Source organism: Nelumbo nucifera, chromosome 3 (assembly GCF_055504915.1).
Source record: "Nelumbo nucifera cultivar China Antique chromosome 3, China Antique-T2T, whole genome shotgun sequence".
Taxonomy (NCBI): domain Eukaryota; kingdom Viridiplantae; phylum Streptophyta; class Magnoliopsida; order Proteales; family Nelumbonaceae; genus Nelumbo; species Nelumbo nucifera.
Window position 1 is genome coordinate 41,524,157 of NC_142651.1, and position 20,501 is coordinate 41,544,657.

General features: G+C 37.3%; 2 protein-coding genes across 13 annotated transcripts in view; both read left to right on the top strand.

Moving 5' to 3' along the window:
• Window positions 1-6,234, top strand: part of LOC104603956 (uncharacterized) — a 28,890-nt gene extending 22,656 nt beyond the window's left edge. For 2 of the 4 annotated variants that reach the window (XM_010268141.3, XM_010268142.3), the window contains exons 3-4: window positions 4,287-5,489; window positions 5,717-6,234. In XM_010268141.3, the coding sequence (XP_010266443.1) occupies window positions 4,287-4,482 (196 nt within the window). In that variant the 3' untranslated portion in view covers window positions 4,483-5,489; window positions 5,717-6,234. Of the gene's footprint in view, window positions 1-2,440; window positions 2,824-4,286; window positions 5,490-5,716 lie in introns of those variants that run through there. The other 2 variants (XM_088901808.1, XM_088901810.1) reach the window with 2 other exon arrangements.
• A 13,593-nt stretch (window positions 6,235-19,827) lies between these two features.
• The window catches only part of LOC104603953 (protein SPA1-RELATED 2-like), a 31,435-nt gene continuing 30,761 nt past the window's right edge, over window positions 19,828-20,501 (top strand). For 5 of the 9 annotated variants that reach the window (XR_016083972.1, XR_016083974.1, XR_016083973.1 and 2 more), the window contains exon 1: window positions 19,828-20,173. The gene's annotated coding sequence lies outside the window, so the exon portion shown is untranslated. Of the gene's footprint in view, window positions 20,174-20,210; window positions 20,430-20,501 lie in introns of those variants that run through there. The other 4 variants (XR_002023051.2, XM_010268139.3, XM_088900913.1 and 1 more) reach the window with 3 other exon arrangements.

Sequence of the window (20,501 nt, forward strand, 5' to 3'; positions counted from 1 at the left end):
GAACATCAAATGCCGCCAAAGATAAAGACTTTTCTCTTTTTCCTTCTCAACAATAGGCTTCCTACTAAAAGCCATCTATGGAAAAGTGGATATAACATTGATGGCTCTTGTAGCTTTTTGTGGGGATGAGGAGGATACTGATCATATTTTTAAAAATTGTGCCCACACAAAGCAAATGTGGCTTACCTTAAACACTCCCCTGGAAGGACCAAATGAGAATGAAAATTTAAGTGATTGGTGGACAAGGGTCGGCAATAAAAAGGAAAACAAGATTCTTTTAGTAAAGGAAAAACTAGCTTTTGTTCTTTGGGCTGTCTGGAAAAATAGGAACTAGAAAACTTTCAATAATGTTTCAACTCCCATTCCAATTATTTTGGAACGAGCTCTTGATATGTTTTCGGAGTTTCTTGATGGGAGCAAAGATAAAGACATTGCCCGAATGGACAGTGTGGAAACCAATTTTTTCGAGTGCTCCAAAATTTGGCACTATTAAAATAAATTTTGATGCCTCTTGTAACAGTGATGGAAAATGTTTTGTGGCTAGTATTGTTCGTGACCATCTTGGTCGGGTGCTAGCGGTTAAAGCATATAAACTTGACACTTGTACCATCAACCAAGCGGAAGCATGGGCTGCTTGGGAAGCACATATTCAAGTGACAAACTATAGGGAGCATCCTATTATAATTGAGGGTGATTCATTATTGGTCATCTCGTGCCTCAACAAAAAGGTGGAAGTTCCTTGGAATTTGAAAGGTATCATCTCTTGCTGCTTGAGGAGGAGAGTTTTGTTCGAGGGAGGTCTTCGGTACCAGCATATTTTCAGAGAAGCTAACCAGGCAGCGGATAGGCTTGCTCATGAAGCTCTTTCTTCTTCTACCCCTTCCTTAGATTTTTGTATCAACTCCCTTCCCCCTTCCCTTCTTCTTATTTGTTTTGCAGATTTTTGGGGACGTACTACCCCCCGTTGTGTGTAGTACACTTCTTCGCTTTTCAAAAAAAAAAAAAAAATCAACAAGAGTTGAATGAGTGTATTCTAAATAGGGTTATTTGGTGGTTGAAATCCTGGACTTATTCCAGTAATTCCCTTCAATGATATATGGAGGAATTGGTCATAGTGGCAAGTTGCTCCTCTATTAAAGGTGAGGATGAGTATAAGCTGGGCACTCCCTCTTGAAGGTTTCGTTTCATGAAGCTGAATTTTGATGGAAGTAGTCAACATAATCCAGGCCCCTTTGGGATGGGAGGGGTTCTAAGGAATGAGACTGGTAATGTGGTTCTCTTTTACTCGGGACCTCTAGGAGTTGGGAACTCTACTAGGGCGGAATTACTAGCCTGCCCTTCAAGGTGTACAGTTTACAGTTCAGTTAGGTGTGGAACAAGTATAAAAGATTTTATAAAAGAAGGGGAATAAAATTTAAAATACAGAATCTTGTGAATCCTAGTCTGGAATGTCCTCCGTCTTCTGGAGGGGCTGGTAAGATGATTACTTCGGTGGCTGTGGCCTCAATGGGAGAAGTAAAAAAAGACTGACTGTTCAGGGACTACATGCAGGGATAGAACTGATGTAGATGAGGCCTCTGGTAAAATGTTGCCGGAGCAAAAGGAAATGAAGAAAGGAAGTGTGGACTTGAAGACTCTAGTTGATAGGCAGGTGGAAGTCGGCAAGGCTTTGGGCCTGTTTTTCCTAGGAGGAGAAAGCTTTGCCAGGAGAGCTTTTGAGCAGCTCAAAAGAAAGAGAAAGGAGGAGAATATGAGAAAGGTTCTGAAGCCTTAGGGGGAGAAATTTGGGATGAGGGTGATGTAGAAGAATTTGGTGGGGTGGAAGATCAATCTATGCCTAATAGTATTTGTTGTGTGATGATGCAGTGGTTGTGCATTTGTGGCTTCTCTTTCTGTTTTTTATTCTGTTGTGTTGATGTAGGAGAGTAATAGGAGATGTTGGGCTTGGGGGTGTTGTCTTAACACCTGCCTTTAGGATTGTATCAAGTTTTTCTTTTTAATAAATTTTTATTGTTACTTATCAAAAAAAAATTGAAGGTGACTCCAAGGTGGTAGTGGGTTGGCTACAGAATCCAGAGTCTGTAGTGTGGTATTTTAAGAATGAAGTTAAAAAATTCAAGTGGCTAACAAGGAATTTGTTTGTATTGTCTAGCCAAGCAAGGGGCAAATAGGGAACAGTTCTTTTTGGGCTCATTTGCAGCTTGATTCTGTTATGTTTTTTTTTTTTTTGGGGGGGGGGGGGGGGGGGTGGGGGGGGGGAGAGGATGCAGCTCATGCCTCTCCATGGGATGGTTATCTGTATTTTTTTTAACTGCAAAAATTTATTTTATTGTATTTGATTATAAATGAGATTGTATCTGTATTTTTCTTTCATGTAATAAATCAATTAACTTATCCAAAAAAAAAAATTGAACTGACATGATATGACACCCTTGTACAGGTATCTGGTTATCAATAGCCTTGGGTATGGACCATTGCATTCTATTTTTTCCCTGTTTTGTATTTCTCTTATATTTATATGGGGAACAAAAACTTTAGTTGATAGATAACCAACCAAATCCTAACTAGTTTGGAATTTGCTATTGTATGACCTCTTTATGGTAACCAGTAAGTTTTGAATTGCATGGTTCTTTTTAGTGGCTATTTAGCATTTTGAACTATAGGTCATTTTTTATCCCAGGTTCTAGGCGCAGCCCATTCAAAAGGCACACGCCTGGTGCGCCTTGCGCCTTAGCCCAGGCGTGCGCCTTTTGAAAATTTACCTTTTTTTCTTTTTTTTTTTTTGAGTCTGGTAGTTGGCACCCCCGGCCCCCATGCCACGCCCCTCGAGGCCAGCCCAAACAAGTCCGTGTTAGGGTCTTAAATTCTTAATTTTCACACAAAAAAATAACAATTTTATAGTTTTAATTGCTTTTAAGAAGATATTTTATTAGGATGAATGAATGGACAACATTACCAAATAGGGGATTCTCGAAGCTCCGGTTGTCCATTCATTAATCCTAATAAAATATCTTCTTAAAAGCAATTAAAACTATAAAATTATTATTTTTTGTGTGAAAACTAAGAATTTAAGACCCTAACATGGACTTGTTTGGGCTTGCCTCAAGGGGCATGGCACAAAGGCGACTCGTAGAATTAGGAATGTAATATGTCACATTAGCTACTTGATGCAATTGAGAAAAAAAAGAGATTGTGGGTTTTATATGCTTGAAAATGTTTTATATGTTTGATTTCATTTTTAAATTCTCATTTGAATATGCTTTACATATTATATTTATGTATTTTAATTTTAGATAATAGGTTTTTTTAAACATCTATTTTAAAACTTAAGTTTATATTTTTATTAATATTATGTTTTATAATTTTTGTTTTTTTTTAATTTTTTAGCTTTTTTTTTTAAATTGTGCGCCTTGCACTTTTCAAACACTGGCTTTGATAAGGAGCAATAAGATGATACTCTGAAAAAAGATGTGAAGAAGAATGCAAATCAACTACCCCACCTGACCCCAAAAAAGTATATAAATAAATAGTTATTTATTGCAGAGATTTTAAACGTTCATTTTGAATCAGAATGGAAAAAACTCTAAAGGGAATGTGTACACAAGTTTTTTCGAAAAACATAAAGAATCAGAACATTGTTGGAAAATGGGAAAAGATAATGTTCCATAAGTAAGAAATGCTTGAAAAAATTTGAACCCAAATTGTCTAAAGAGATGAGGCATTTCTTGGATCCTTTGACATCTTTCATTGACAGTAAAAGTTTTGCAGCGGAAGTTTTGAACTTCAAAGTGCGTATTTTATTGGCTATGTGCTTTTGTAGTTATTTTTATTTTCTTTTGTTTTTTCATAAAAAGAGAACAAAACGTACCAAGTTTCAGGTAAATCAATGGGGGATGGTCCATTATTAGTTACATAATTGAGTGATCTGTTGTATTTTGGTAGAACAATGGTAATAGGCTTTGGATTGAGGTATGAAACCAGTCAATTTTTATAAACTGTCTTGAGATGGATCCCATCACAACAATCTCATATGCACCACCACCTACAGTTCAACCAGGAGATGAGAAGTCAAAACATTTATTATTGACTTAAGTGGTTTTTGCCAACATATATGATTTTATTTTTCAAAAAACAACTGCTACATCAGCAAAAAGCAAGCTGATTTTACTGATGTGGCAATTGTTTTTGTTTTGAAAAACAAAATTATAACGTTGCCGAACACCCTTAATTTGCTTTTTTTTAACTGTATACGTATTAATATTTCCAGTCTTGACATTTCTTTCTAGGGGCACTATATTGGCTGAGTTTCTTACTGATGGGGACCCACAAGGAGATCTAAAGAAGTCTGTTGAGGAATTGGAAAAGTATGATCCTAGAGGGCTTGAGGAATGCAAAAAACTGGCTATTAACCACTCCGCACAGTTATTCAATATTTACCGGAACAAGGAGGATCCCTTATTTCTTGCCAATAGGACTAACTGAATCTTGATCAAAGAGAAGAGTAGGTCAGACCACAATGCCCGAATGTCTGAGAGGATGGTGTTTTGTTTTGTTTCACTTTCAGATGACACCTAAAATTTTTCTCCCGGCATTCCGGCGTCTAGTATACAGCAGAATAGACTATGTAAATTCTTCTGTCCTGTTCACTGATGCAAATGTGTAATGCGCTTCTTTGAGTTCTTTCTTAATGTGCACAGCAATTGAGATAGAGGTACATTTCTCTAATACGATAACTTGCCAAGTTGGTCCTAGTGGGCGATACTGTTGCACACTTGCACCGTCTAGGTTGCATTGTAGATGATGCCGAAGATATGATGATGAGGTAGTTTGACAGCTAAAGGGAAAAAAAATCATCTATCTACAGTTGATACGCCCATGCTAACAGTCACAAGGGCCTCTTTGGATGTTTCATTAGTATGCTCTTGGTTTGTTTTTCCTATCATCAGCTGAAGTTGGAAATTCCTTGAATGAAGGGGGCCACAATTGGCAGGAGGCATATTTTATGCCCCCATGTTGCTCTAGTTCTTGATTCAATGAGGACCCTTTTGCATCAGCTATATGTTTTTAATCCATGTCGACCTTTGTATCCGTACTTTATAATATCTGTCCATGTTTTCCATTTTTTTATTGTAAATTAAAAGTTATCAATAAACAAAGTGTTTTCTTAATCATTATAACCTGTGACAAGGTGGTCCAAGATGAAATTTGTTCCATGAATATAGGGTGACCGTGACACAAAGAATCCAATCATCCATAGACTCCTTTAAAGTCCCAAAACTTGCCTGTCTTAGGTCACTTACCTGCATCTTCTCCCTTGTTATTGTTGCTTTTGTTATTGGTAGGGCAAGACTTCCCCGGTCTAATTCATGTTAGTGATGTACTGCTGTGGATCTCATATGAAATGGGTAACCAAAGGGTCCTATTTTATTACGAGAATTGCTTGCATGCAAATTGGACCTGGACCCACAACAAATACCTTGAAGTTGAAGGTATTTATTATTTTGTATTGGAGTTACTCAGGGAGCGAAGCTGACTTCTCATTTTTCTTATTTGGTCTTGATTCTTTCAACGTTCTTTTTTTCACTCTGATCTTTTTCTTCTTCTCCTTCTCTCTCGCTTGCTCGCTCTCTATCTCTCTTCTCCTTCTTTCTTCTTCTTCTTCTTCTTCTTCTTCTCTCTCACTCGCTCTCTCTCTCTCTCCCTCCTCTCCTAACAGCAGGTGGTGTCTATCGGTGGCATTGGAGCAAATCCAGATGGGCGTTCTCCTTCACTGCCACCACATCCGATGGGGTTTGATTGGGGGAACTTGGAGGCCGATTCAAATGGGCGTTCTCTTTCACTGCCACCACATCCGATGGGGTTTGATTGGGGGAACTTGGAGGCCGCTTCAGGTGGGCGTTCTCTGCTTCTGGGCGTTTTGCTCCTCCATGGCTGCAGCATCTTGTTGTTCCTGGGCGTTTTGCTCCCCTTGGTGGCTCTGACTTTTTACCCCTTTCCTCCTCTGAGCTTCTGAGAAGGGGGATCTTTACACCCCGGTTCCGCCCTTCTCTCTCTCTCTCTCTCTCTGGTAAATCTTCTGCTGCAACAAGGTGTAAAAGTGCATTTGTCAGTCATTTTTTCTATTTAAATAGTCTTAATTTCTTGTTTTCTAGGTAATTGTCAAAATGGAAAAAAAAAAAACCTTGTTTGCTAGGCTCAATTTCTATAAGGGATCGCCTATTAGATTAATTTTCATAGGTGAACATTTATTTTGCAACGCATGGAGGTTTGGTGTTACTTCTGTCACGCGTGTTCAGGTCTAGGCAGTTTTTAGAATCATCCATCAAGAAATATTTGCCTTGAATGATTGCCTCCTTGGAGCTTGAGATTTGGATTGAACGGATACATTACTCAAAAGCTGATGATCGACAACCTCAACAATGTAATTGGAGAATTCAAAGCCTAGCGCGATAATGGGAGATCCAATTTGCACACGTGTAGAGCAGCAGATTGATTAGCAAAGTTTGGTGATATAGGAGAGTTTTACTTATGATTTTCCTTGGAATCTTATGCATCAGTGATCTTCAGATCTGTGGGGATGTGCTATCCTTTGTTAGAACCTTTTTTTTTCCAAATACCAAAAAGAGGACCTAGGTTCAAAGTATCGTTACGTATCGGCCGATACATATCATTACAGGATCCTTCTGATACGTCCCTACAGTGGGTGTATCGGGGTCTGACCGGTTCTGGGGATGGAGGGGTCCTAGACCGGCTCCCCTGAACCAGTTTTGAAAAAAAAAAAGTAAAAAAACAAGTATCGAAACGCCCGATACTCGGCGTATCGGGAGTATCGATATTTTGAACCTTGAAGAGAACTATTGCCTTCTTGGAAAATGGAATAGATCAAGTTGAGCTGTTACAAGAAGGAAGTTTCCTTTTTAGAATCTGGATCTGCTGCACATAACTTGCTATACATAACACTAGACATGAGATCATATCCATGGTTTTCACTTTCTGTGCAAAAAAAAAGAAAAAAAAAAACATTTTCACTTTGTGTGAAAAAAACAACTTAGGAGTAGGGGTGCTAACGGTATTTGAAAATCCGATTTCAAATTTGAGATTAGACATAATCGAATATAATTCGGATAATTTGAATTTCTAATCGGTCGAATTTGGATATCTTATTCATACTGAATAGCTAATCGGATTTGAATTCAGATATGACCTAATTCTATTCGATAAATATCCGATTTTAACCGATTATTTAATTCTTATATATAATATATAAAGTTTTTTAATATTTTATATAATTTATATATGATAATTAAATTATATAAATAATTTATATATTTATATACTTTATATACTTTATATAAATAAAATATTTATTTTATATATTTATTAATTACCTAAAATAATTAATTATTTGAATTTGAATCGAATCAAATATTCGAATATTTAATTGGAATCGAATTCGAATATTAGTTTTCAATATCCATCAGATATTAAATCAAATTTGAATATTGAATTTTCTAATCGGATTCAAATTCGATCCATTTACACCCCTACTTAGGAGTGTTCTATAATGTTGATGAGAAATTGGTGGGTGTAGACTTAGCCCATACCACACCATTGTGACATGGACTAACTCACACTATACCACAATTTACATCTGTTCTAAATTATGGACAAATTGTGTGAATCAGTCTACACCACACCTTTTGATTCCATGCATCTCAATCCCACCAAGCAAATCCAAGCTATTAATTTTGGATTTATTTCACTGAATTTAAATTCTTTCATCCAAACATACCATAGGATATAATATGTGGTTTTATTTTTCCCACCATTTTTTTGGGATGTAAGATGTGATTTTTTTCTTTGTTATGAATGATTATATCTTCTTTTCTAACATTTCATATATATGATGTATGCTTTTTTTTTTTGTCATTGATTTGATATCACCAAACCTATATTCTAATTTTGTTGTTATAATCATCCCTTAATCTTATATTAAAATTTTTCCAACATTTATATTTATACCTTCATATTCTAATTTTTTACTACCTTTCTTATGATATCCATCACCAATATTATCTTATATTTTTTTTCTAACCTTTTATAGTATATTTCTCCCCAAATTTTATACCTTAATATTCTTATCACCGAATTTGTATTATCCCTTTTTTCTCCAACATTTGATAGGTCTATGTCACCAAATATTTATTCGAACCTTTTTTCCAACATTTCTCAATGAAAAATTTTCACCGAACGTTTATTATACATTCTTCAAACATGTTAACAGGATATCTATAACCGAAAAGTTTTTCACCAATACTTTTTCAAAATTTTATATATGAATGAGTAATCAACGATTTGGTCTTCAACTCAAAAATATTTTAAGCATTCTACGATTCTAAACAATAAGAGTTAACACCATTTGAAGAGAATAGCTAAAAATCCCAAAATAAATATATAAACTAATAACTGAATATTTGTAAGATAATGGGAGAGGGGAACACTGATGGTGGTGGTGTTAAAGGCTGAGGATATGGGTGGCTAAGTGGTGGTTTGCGACGGAGGGCGGAAGAGACTAGCTGTGGATGAAAAAAACAAAAGACTTAATATGGTAAGGAATCCCAAAATCAGAGAAAAAAATTGCAAGAGGAAGAAGTTGGGAGAAATCATGGTTTTTGAACCGTTGTTGATTCAAACGGTTGGACCGTTCGGCCTGGGAATCATCCAGGAAATCGGTTCTGTTTTTACCCCAAACCCGGTTCATGGCCAAAAACCATTGAATCGGTTAACAACCCATTGTCCAGGTTGTTGAACCATCAACCTGTTCAACGGTTTTTTGCCATTTTTACTTTTAATTTTTGTTGTCAAAATGGATCGTCAGTTCGAACTATCAACCCAAAAACCGGTGGTCAGAACAGTTCCGGTTCCGGGTCATTTTTTTTAAACCATGGAAGAAATACATACCCGTTTCGATAGAGAAACCTAACAAGTAGGAATGGCAACGGGGTGGGGATCATATTCCCCATCCTTGACCTCGTCGGAAGTGGGTTCCTCGTGGGGACCCGAATCCATGGAATTTTTAATTAATAGAACTTTTGAAAAATAAATTTACTTAAATAAAAGAAAATTTTAAAATATAAATAAGATTTTAAACATATTTATATATATACAAAATATAAATGATATCATATATAATAATGTATATTTAATATATAATCAGGGTTGGGGATTCTTATTAATCCCCATCCCCATCCCCGCCCCAACAAACAATCCCCATCCCCATCTCTGCCCCACCAAAACAATCCCCATCCCTGACCCCATTGGGTGGGAGAGATTAGGTACTTGGCGGGGATAGGGAAAATTACCATCCCTACCGACAAGTGGTGGCCAACATTGGCTAAGAGCTTATTGGTTATTAGAGATGGCAATTTGACCCATCCCCATGGAGTCCCGCCCTGCCCCGGTTTGGGAGGTTTTGTAACCACTGATCAAGGTTTGGGGTGAGTTAAGGGAAACCCAAAACTTTGGGGATCAAGGACGGAGTGGGGATGATATTTGTCTACTTGCCCCAACTATATTATATAACATAATATACATACATACATGCATACATATATATTATATAAAACTATTAATATATGTTATGTTATATTATAATACATTATATTAGATAATATAAAATAGTTATAGGTAGGTTTCAAAAAACAAAATTATAAGTATATAAATAGGAATGACCAAGGTGGGGCGGGGTGGAGGAAGAAATTCCCTTGCACCTTTCTCTATAGTAAAAAAGAACATTTGAGGGTTTGCGATGCACAATATCACAAGCATATTTTGGATCTATTGGTGGATAGTAATAAATATGTATAGCTGATATTTTGCCTTTTGACGGCCTCTGTCCACAATATTTTAAAGACAAGAACCACCCCCTGTGAACCGAATGGAAGCTATACTCGTGGATGGGACCAAAATGTCCTCCATTAGTCTATTTACCCTTCAGGCTCAGTCTAGGAAGAGTACAACTACAACAAATATGTAGAGTGTAAAGCGTTGTATTTTTTATTATTTTGTATATATTTGCATCCTATATATTCATATTTATACTCCTTCCAATTTGGGAAGAGTACAAATACAATTATGTACAGTGCAAATGTAGGTTTAGAAATATAAAATACAAGGTTTTGTTGTATATATTTGTATGGGAAGATTTCCGATAGGTATCCTGTAGTCGAGTGCCAATTTAGTACTCGTACTTGAAATCGCGACAATGTGGTACCCGAACTTTTAATTTGCGACAATTTGGTACCCGGTGTTAGATTTCCGTAGGTTAGAAGATAAAAAGTCTTAAATACCCCCCAGTGCTATTTCGACTGATTAAAATTGCTAAAATAGCCCATCGAGCAATGCAAGTAGGAACCACTGTTCATACTTGCATTTATAGAGAATCTGAGAACTAGCTCCCTCGCGCCGGTGGTGTCAAGTGAATGCGCCGTTGGGAAAGTTGATTTTGACGTACACGACGCCGAAAAATTATTGTGCCGCCGAGAATCCGAGAACCAATGCCATTTTCGGAGGACGACTTTTGTTGCCCATCGTTGGAACACCCACTATTTACTCAGTCGTTGCCAGAGAAGACGACTTGTTGCCGGCACCAAAGAGACAACCAAGGTTGATCTTGTTATTCAATGGAGGCCGATTCAGAAGGGGAGAAGAAAAAGCCTCTTGAAGGAGGAGGTAGCGGAGGCGGGGGAGTATAGAAGGTGAAGCGCAAAATGAAGATTGCTTCTAAGTTGGAACTTCTTGAGAAGACCTATGTTGGTCTGTTAAAATTTTGAATTTTTCTGGTTCTTTTTAGTTTGGTATGTTTGCGTTTTCTGATTTTTTAGGGTTTTGATATATTGGGTTTGCATGTGAACCAGTGGAGACATATCCATTGGAGGCGAGCGGAGCTATCAACGAAGTTGGGGCTGACGGATCGGCAGTTGCAGATGTGGTTTTGTCATAGGAGGTTGAAAGATAGGAAGGTTGCACCGGTGAAGCGATAGAGGAAGGATGTGCTAGTGTAAGGTGGGGTTGGAGATGAAATGATGGTGGGTGGTGAGTTGGGTAATGAGCCTAGGTCGGGGTCGGGATCAGGGTCCAGTCCATTTGGCCAGGGTGAGCCGAGGAAGGTTGTTGCTCGAGCGTCGTTTGTTGTGCCGAGGATTGGAGCTGATATGCCCATGATGAAGAGGTATTATGAACCGATGCAGTCCATAACCGAGCTACGTGCGATTGCTTTTGTGGAATGGAAGTGCTAGGAAGGAAGACAATAGGGGTTCTCCTCTTTCGTTCGCCAGCCTCTCTTCTCCTCTTCAACCCAAAATGAAGACAACAGGGGTTTCTCCTCTTTCGTTCGTTCAACCCAGAATGAAGACAACAGGGGTTCTCTTCTTTCCTTCGTTCAACCCAGAACGAAGACAACAGGGGATTAGGGAAATAAGAAGGATAAAGGGTAATTTTGGTATTTTGAAAATTTTAACCCGCATGTGAGTCTTCTAACCGACGGAAATCTAACTTCGGGTACCAAATTGTTGCAAAATTGAAAGTTCAGGTACTAGATTGTCGCGATTTAAAGTACGGGGTACCTATCGGGAATTTTCCCTATTTGTATTTACACTCTTTCCAAACTGAACCTTAATTTTAGGCCCCATACGTTTACCAGTAAATAAGCTTGGGAAAGTTGGTCAATGGGTATCTTTTTCCCATTGACCAACTTTACAATGTTCTTTTTGCATTTACTAATAGGCTCCATAGTAAAAGAAATTCCACTTTCTTGGGTAAAACTTGAGATGGGTAAATAACTTTCCCATCTAGGGAAAATTTTATAAACCATAATGGGACAACTTTGCCCATTTTAATTTTTTTATATTAGCTTTTTATGGGTAAAAATGTCATTTGTTATTTACTTGGGAATCCTGAAAATCAAAAGGACATGGGTAAATGCACTTACCCAAATGAATGTTACTCAAGAAACATTTACTTGTGTAAGCACACTTACCCGAGTAAGTTACGAAGATGCAAATGAACGAGGCCTAAGGGTAAATTACAAAGACCCCTCATACTACGAGGTCAGTGACAATTATCCCCCTAAACTTTCATTTGCAACAATCTCTACTATGGGATCAGTGACAATTACCCCATTAACTTTCATTTGTAACAAAGAATCCTAACTTTCACTTTGTGACAACTGACAAATATGCCCCTTCATTAGAGTTTTGTCACTTAAAATAAGATTCTCATTTAGATGTTTACATTTTGTTAAATTCCCAAACTACCCTTTTCCTATTTATTTGAATGATTTATGCTTCCATTAAGTTTCTATATATAATATTGAAATTCTCTCAGTTGCGTTAATAAATCCTTGTAGATTTCTTATTGGCTTCAATGTTCAAATGAAATGGTAGCGGTTTATTTCTAATAGATATAAGTTTAAGGTTTCGTTTGGTTTTTCTTGATTAGTGGAATGAAATGGTAGAGGTTTATTTTAAGATCAACAGAGACATTGATATTAGTGGAATGAAACAAGAATTTAAAGAAACATGTTTTTCTATGTCAATGAAATAATTCTTGTTATCTCAGCTGACTTGTTTAGAGAAATTGTAGGTATTGTTGGATCAATTAGAGTTTAAGAGAAAATGATGAGGAAAAGAAAAAGAAAATAAAAAAAAAGTTTAGGTGGGTATTTTGGCAATTTAACACATTCCGTCTGATTTAATGGCTAGGGGGTATTTGTCGCAAAGTGAAAGTTCAAGGGGTAATTGTCATTGACCCTATAATACAAGGGGTCTTTGTAATTTACCCTAATTTAACTTAAAAATTTATTACTATATTTATTTTAGGGTAAATTGTTGAAACCTCCCCTAAAGTTTCTAGTTATTGCTAAAACCTCCCCTGAACTTTTTGACAATTGCAAGTATACCCCCTTGGTAGAATCTTCTAAAAATAGGCATAAAAATGTCAAAAATACCCATGCAATTGCTTTTGACAAAAATGTTTATTTTCTAAATTTTTTTCTTCATATGAATCACTACCCCAAACCCTTCCAATATCTTTCCTGAAATTGATTTGTTTTCAAATTTCCCACCATATCAATCATTCAAAGGGCTGCAACTTTAAATTCTCTTTGTTTTTATTGTTCATAAAGCTTGTATTATTTTTTGGTAGAAACCAGCCTCCATAATAATTGCATGGGTATTTTGGACACTTTCATGCCCTATTTTAAAAGATTCTATCAGAGGGGGTCTACTTTCAACTGTGTTAGAAAATTTAGGGAGATAATTACAATAATTAAACTGCAGGGGAGGTTTCAGCAATTTACCATTTATTTTAAGTTAAAAATTCCGAACAAAATAGGCAAAACCCTTTTTACCAAAAAATTAGAATTCTTCTTTTCCTTGCTTTTCTTATCTCTTTCCTATTGTCCATTTCCTACATGTTCCTAGCTTTTTTTTTCGAAAACGACATCTACAATGACAACTCCTGCCGAACTATGGTCTGTAGCTCAATTGGGAAAGAAGTAAGAGAGATCCAATTGCTTTACCTTTCTCCACCATTGTGTACTCTCCACCCTATCTTGATCAAATAGCTTGTCATGTAAATGCTTTTGTATCAAAAAGAAAAAGGAAAGTTTGTGATTTAATTAGGGGGCGTTCTCCCATGTGAATTGTTTTAAGTTCCAAAAAATAAATCAAAACTATTTGATTTGAAAGCAGTTGTTTCTTAAACAAAAACACAGAAGATCTATTCTTGGTCACATATTTGTTTTTTGTTTCTAAAAAAACTATAACAAAAAAACATGTTCTTCAACATGAACGCTTTATTGTTGCAGTAGCGAGATTCTGAAGAGATGAAAGAGAAAGAATTCTTGCCGATGAACAAATGAAAAAGGTCTGTAATAGAACCATCTCGTGTTAAGAGGAAATTAATAAAGAGGATAATGGAATGAGCATCCTTGATCTTCGCATCAATTGTACAAATTGTGGATACGGATTATAGAGAGTCTAGATACAGGGAGCTTTGTGCATTGGATCTGGCCTATCTGCTTTACAGACTATTTACTGTTGAAGACATTTGGGAAAAACCAGACTTGAATTGATATAGTGGCTCTGTTTACTATTAAAAAAACAAAGAATTGGTAGTGTCTCTTTGTAACGATTTATTTAGGCTGTACTTGGTTGCAGAGCTAATTTATTTGCACTACTATAAATGCATGGGAGTGCACGTATAAAAAATGTAATTTGTTTTGGATTTTACTTTATTTTGCTTCTTGTCTTAATTTACTCCATTTGTATTGAAATCAAACAAAATAAACTAAAAATTGAAACAAAAATAATTAAAAATTTACACTCAAATCATTTGCACGCATCAGTAGCAACCAAACATGGCCTTAGTATTTGAAATAAATATCACTAGAATCTAAAAATTGTCAACTGAAATTTTAGTGGGGACTGGGGTGTTCGATGTGAGTGTGAATTATTTTGTTTTATAAAACAAAACCAACTGCCACAACATGGCAGATGTTTCTCTGTTTTAGAAAACAAAACCCATTCATGTAGTCTAGTACAATTAATCATTTTGTAACATTTTGGTCCCGTTTATTTTTACTATCTAGGTAAATATGGTTAATCGAGCAACTGTTTTCTAGGTAAAACTTGGCTTTAAGTAAGTGAGGTTTCAGTGTTCTTATAAGATACAAGTTTCCCAAGTAAAGAGGTTGGAAGGAGAGAATGTTATTAACGTGTGGGTAAATTGCTTAATTACCCACTTTGCTGGAGGGTATAATTGATGCTTTCCAGTATCTTTAATTACCGTGAGACCTAGGGGTGCAAATGGATCGGATCGTGATCTGATCTGATTTAAGATCCGGTCCTATTTGGTCGAATTCAAATCACTCCTATTTGGATCTTCAGATCGGGTTGGATGATAGGATCCAACCAGAAAATGGATCGGATTCGGATCACCCCTATCCGATTCAAGAAGATCCAATCCGATATATATTATATATTTATAAATATATATAATACATATATATATATATATTATTTATTTATTTATTTATAAATATATTTTTTATAAATTTGTTATATTATTTATCTTTTATAAAAAAACATATATATATATATGATGAAAATAACTAAAAAATACTTGTATTTTTTGTTTTTTACTTTATTTAAATTAGTATATTTTATTTTTCTTTTAATAATTTATTAATTAAAAAAAAAACAAGTCAGATCAGATCCGAAGATCTGACTTACGAATAAGATTTAAATTCAAATAAAATCTTATCAAATTCGATTGGATCGAATCCGACAAAAACAATATCGGATCAAATTTAAATATATCCTAGTTCAAATCTAATCCAATCCATTTACATCCCTATTGAATAGATCTGTTGATGAGTCAAGCTAAAGCTTGGATTTTTTGATGAGCCAAGCTAAAGCTTGGATTTTTTGCTAAAATTTCTGACCAAAAGCCCAGCCCGTGAACTGAGACCCAAATATAACGGCTAATAAACGTAGAGATCATAGTCAATTTACTGGTTGACGAACTCACCCCAATAATGACAAAGGAACTGGGCCTTTAAGTAAGAAACTATTCAAAACTATTCTGATATAAGCAAAATTGTTTATCTTTTATTTTTTGAAATTTTGACTGAAATAAATTGAAGCCAAATACTCAACTTAATGTTTCTGCATACCCTATAAAAACCAAAGAATTCTAACATCTCATGGAATAGTACTGTCTCAAAATGCTGCCTCAAGTAAAATATAAAATTTTGGTTCTACGTGGCATCAATACAATCCACAAATCTACAAACTCGCTTCATTATTTACTGTTATGAGACCAAACAAAGAAAAAAAGAAAAAAAAAATCCACAAACTACAACGTTTTTGTAAAGAATGTGTGATTGAATGACCAAACCGGGCCTACATCCATCGTTGCAGTTGCAATAATTCGTGGCTGGCAGAGCTCTTGACCTCACAACCTACATCACTGAAATTCGAACGACTAAAAATTGAAGTGGGCCGGCCGTCTCTGTGGGGAAACAGTGTTTGGAGTCTCTTCACGTATGGTAATCGCTATGCTTTTTCAGCCAGATGGGTGACCCACCATTGTCAGTAGACCAGTATTTGTACGAACAGCCATGGCTCCTTTGGATGTTTCCTCCACCAAAAGAAGAAAAACAATGACGTCTACCATTAGTTGGCTTAATCCTCTTTTCTTCTTTCCTTCTTTGTTTATTAATAATACAACAGTACATGTTAAACCGGCCCCCACAGCCATGTGCGGCCAAACATGCTTTATTATTCATGGGCTACACCTACACAAATGGGGTATCCAGTCTCCTAAACCCATAATCGCCCCACCCTGCTGATACAATTCGATCCCATGTTTCTCTACAACCAGCCAAAGACTTTATCAACAACTTCAGTCAGCACTAATCAGATTTGTTATTAATGCTCAGTTTGGAAGGAATATAAATACAAATATGTTGAGTGCAAAACCTTGTATTTTATATTTATGCTCTAATGGTGTACGATCTGGTTGCTTCTAGTTGGATAGTAGTTCGGACGTTAGGCGCTTAGTTAGTCGGTAGAACTATAAGATAGAAAAGCTCAGAGAACCTAGAGTAGTTCACCCAGTATGGTCGCTCTAATGTTTAAGTCAGTATCTGGTTGTGTGAGCTAGTAATCTCAAGTGCAAGAGTGCTAGTAAGTAGTAAATCGCATGTACCTTGTACCGTTGAGGTAGGTGCCCTTATATAGGTGAGTTGTCGTGGGTATCACGAAACACCTCCAAGATCCTTGGCCCACGCTGTTAGGAGTCTGTTCCACACTGGGAGATGGATATCATGCTAGCCGATAAGGCTTATCGTGTTTGTCCGATCCGAACAGAATGAGGATAAGACCTACAATCATGCGACATGATCCCGAAGAGCTCAGAGATAGCTGGTATGCTTCTAGAAATTTGCTATGTATCACCTCAATAGGATTGGCCGTCCTGAGCTACTTAGACCTTGGTCCTGGCCGAGGTGACCGAGACACCCGAGGTGGGTCTGGCCTTCTGAGGTGATCGGAAATACTGAGTCACTATCAGGTTGCATCCATGTGTCCACTGTTTACTAGCTCAGGCCGAATCACCCCTTATCATGTTTCTTCCAAACTTAGCCTACTAAATGCTTCCAATAAGTCTTCCAACAGGGCATTACAGCTGCACATAATGAAATTTCTCCATGAGCAATAATGGTAAAGAGATATTCTCAATGTGTGACTGTAATGGATTGTTGGAATGGTGTTAGTGAAGGTGGTCTATAGAGCACTATATCCTCGTGTTTTGTTTTCATAAAACTTCTCGTCGTTCAGATACAGTAGAGGCATAGTTTATCTAGAATTGAGCTTTACACACTTGTTAATGAGTTAGAAGTGTGATGAGGGGTCCACATATAAAATCCATCTCTTTATTGGTCCTTTATTTTACCACAACCATTTAAGTATATAGAGTTCCCATCATTTCTTTCATTAAAAGACAAGAAAAAGGGAGAAAGCCGAAAAATAGCCCATAACGCGATGCAAGTTCTAAGGTGAGATCTACGTATGCAGGTTGAATGACCCACATGTTAATAATCCTCACCGGTTCATATCACCTTTTTAAACCAATCGGTGCAATACTCCACGATGCTTCTAATATTTACACCACTTTCGAACACAGCAGTCTAAGGCTCGAATTGAAAAGAGTCCAAATGTAAATATCTACATAGTAAATACATACAAAATAATATAAAACATAAGGTTTTGCACTCTATAAATTTGCATTTATACTTTGATAGTGTGCGATCCGGTTGCTCCCAATTGGATGGTAATTCAGATGATAGTTGCTTAGTTGGTTGGTCAAACTGTAAGACATAAGGATCAGGGAATCTGGGGTGATTAATCCAGCGTGGTCGGTTGGATGCTTAAGTTAGTAATTGATTGTGTGCGAGCTGAAAGCTTCAGAGTATGAGAACTAGTAAGCAGTAAATCGAGAATACCTAGGTCACAAGGGCTGGTGCCAGAGTCTCACGAAATACCCTCGAGATCCTCGCCCTGCGCTGATAGGAGTCTGTTCAGCGCCGGGAGGTGGATATCGTGCTAGCCGATAAGGCTTATCGGGTTCGTCCGATCCAGGCTGGATGAGGATAAGGCCTACAATCGTGCGGCATGATTCCAAAGAGCTTAGAAACAGCTGGCATGCTTCTAGAAGTCGAGCTACATGTCATCTCGGTAGGTTGGACCTCCCCGAGCTACTCGGACCTCGGTCCTTGCCAAGGTGCTTGAGACACCCGAAGTGGCAGGAAACACTGAGTCATAGTCCGATCACATCCATGTGTCTGCTATTTAATAGGTCGGGCTAAATCACCCCTCATCGTACTCCTTTCAAACTGTCCTCATAAGGAATACAGATTTCATCTCACAAAATCTGTCCTCCGGTCATTTGCAACCATGCATTAGCTAGGAACATCTTTATACTTGTATGATTTTTTTTCATTCACGGGAAATATTCTCAATACATGGCTATAAATGCTATGAGGACAGTGAATTTGGACTTTAGAAGGACAAAATCCAAATTCTCCTCTAACCCAATCTGTTGGAATTATTAGAACGGATTTTCAACCCATTGTAACCATTCATGATCTAAACTCCCTTAAACCGACTCATAACATCCCATAAATTTCAGTTTTCTTAATACGAGGGAGAAGAGGGAAAGGGATGATGGAACATGGAAGGGTGAAAAACTCAATCTTCCTACGTTCAAAAAAAAGAAGAGCGGGGCAGGTAGGGTCAAGATAGTGGTGATGTGGCGGAACCAGCACCAGATGTTGTAAAGGAGAGGGGTTGTGGCCCCGTGAAGGGACACGCTATGATCACGACCACATCCTTCGTAACGTGTTTGAATCGCCACGCTGGAGCCTGCACCGGCGTGCAACGTATGCGGCCACGCGATCCCTGTCTTCCTATCACCAGCATCGCTGCAGGCGCCAACAACGACGTGGTTCCACTCCACTTAGAGAGAGAGAGAGGGGGGTGGTACGGAAAATAATACAATTCCCACTTTTACCGTAGCAATTGCCTTGAGTTAAGCTCTCCGTCTCCGTATAGCTTTACCGTGCAGATTGAGATTGGGTTTCGTTATTTGGAATTTTGGGGAGGAGAGCGTCTCGGTCAGGTGCCCTCTCTCTCCCTCTGGGCTCATCCGTCAAAGTTCAAACCAATGATGACATGTGGCGACCACCCACCGTATGGTCCACACGCACACCCACGTTCCCCCAGGTGCCCACTATGCCACGACCTCAGTCAGATTAGAATTTGATCTTTTGGTTCTTGGCCACTTGATCATTTGATTTCATTCTTTTGACTGGCGGGTCATTGAGTGGTCGGAACCTTCGATTAGCACACAAATTTCTCGAACAACAACGGCTACGGCTAATCATGGAGGGAGGGAGAGGGAGTGATGTCGTCAACCGGTCGAATGGGTCGATTTTTTTTTTTCACGTTCAATTTGTGGCTGTTGGATTGCGAGGGGACTACGTGGCGACACCACCCGGACTCCACTCTGGGATGTGATGAGATGAGAGCGTACTCCCTGTACATTATCCGTTGGATTAGTATATCTTTCCTAATTCCCGCCCCACTCAGTAATTTTGATAGAAAGCTGCTATTAGGAAAATTTAATTTAATTTTAATAAAAATATCTGTTTTTTTTTAATTTCCTCTTTACCGAACTTTAGGCTTCAGGGTTTCAATGATCTCGTGGGCGGAGGGATGCTTGGCTGAGAGCCTGAGGTCCTGAGTAAATCAAGGCAGTAAAAATAAAAAAAAAAGGAAAAGAAAAATAAAATATAAATGAAGTGAATGATATATATGGATTTCGTAGATGTAAATAAAAAAATGGCGCAATTGTTCTATCTGCAAAATTTAAGAAAATCCTTTCAAAGAAAAAAGAAAATCCAGTCATCTTAGTTTCTGTTTTTCTTCTTTTAAAATCCTAGACCTGATAGGACGTCCTATTTTATTCGATTCTTCCTCCGCTCTGCTTTTGCTTCTGATTCTGGAAAGCTTGCTTAATGACAGAGAAGAGGAGATATTTTCCATTTCAGGCAAGTTTTGTGCCTCTTCGCCCTTTCCTTACTTACATGTTTAGGATTTCTAGGGTTTTTATTTGTTCTATTTTTTTTCTAGCTCTTTTGGGTTCTCTCTGCTGGGAATTGAGCCTTCGTGCTGTTGTAGATTTGCTTTAACGTGGTTTTCGGTTTGAATGTTTTTGGCGTTATTTTATGGATTTTTTTGTTCTCGTCTATTCTTTTTTTTTAGGGTTGAGTTCACGGATTAGCAGTAATCATTTGTTCAAATCAGGTTTGAATTGCTACGATTAGGCTTTCTTAAAACTCAATTTTTCATTGATAATTCAAGTTATGATCTGCAGCT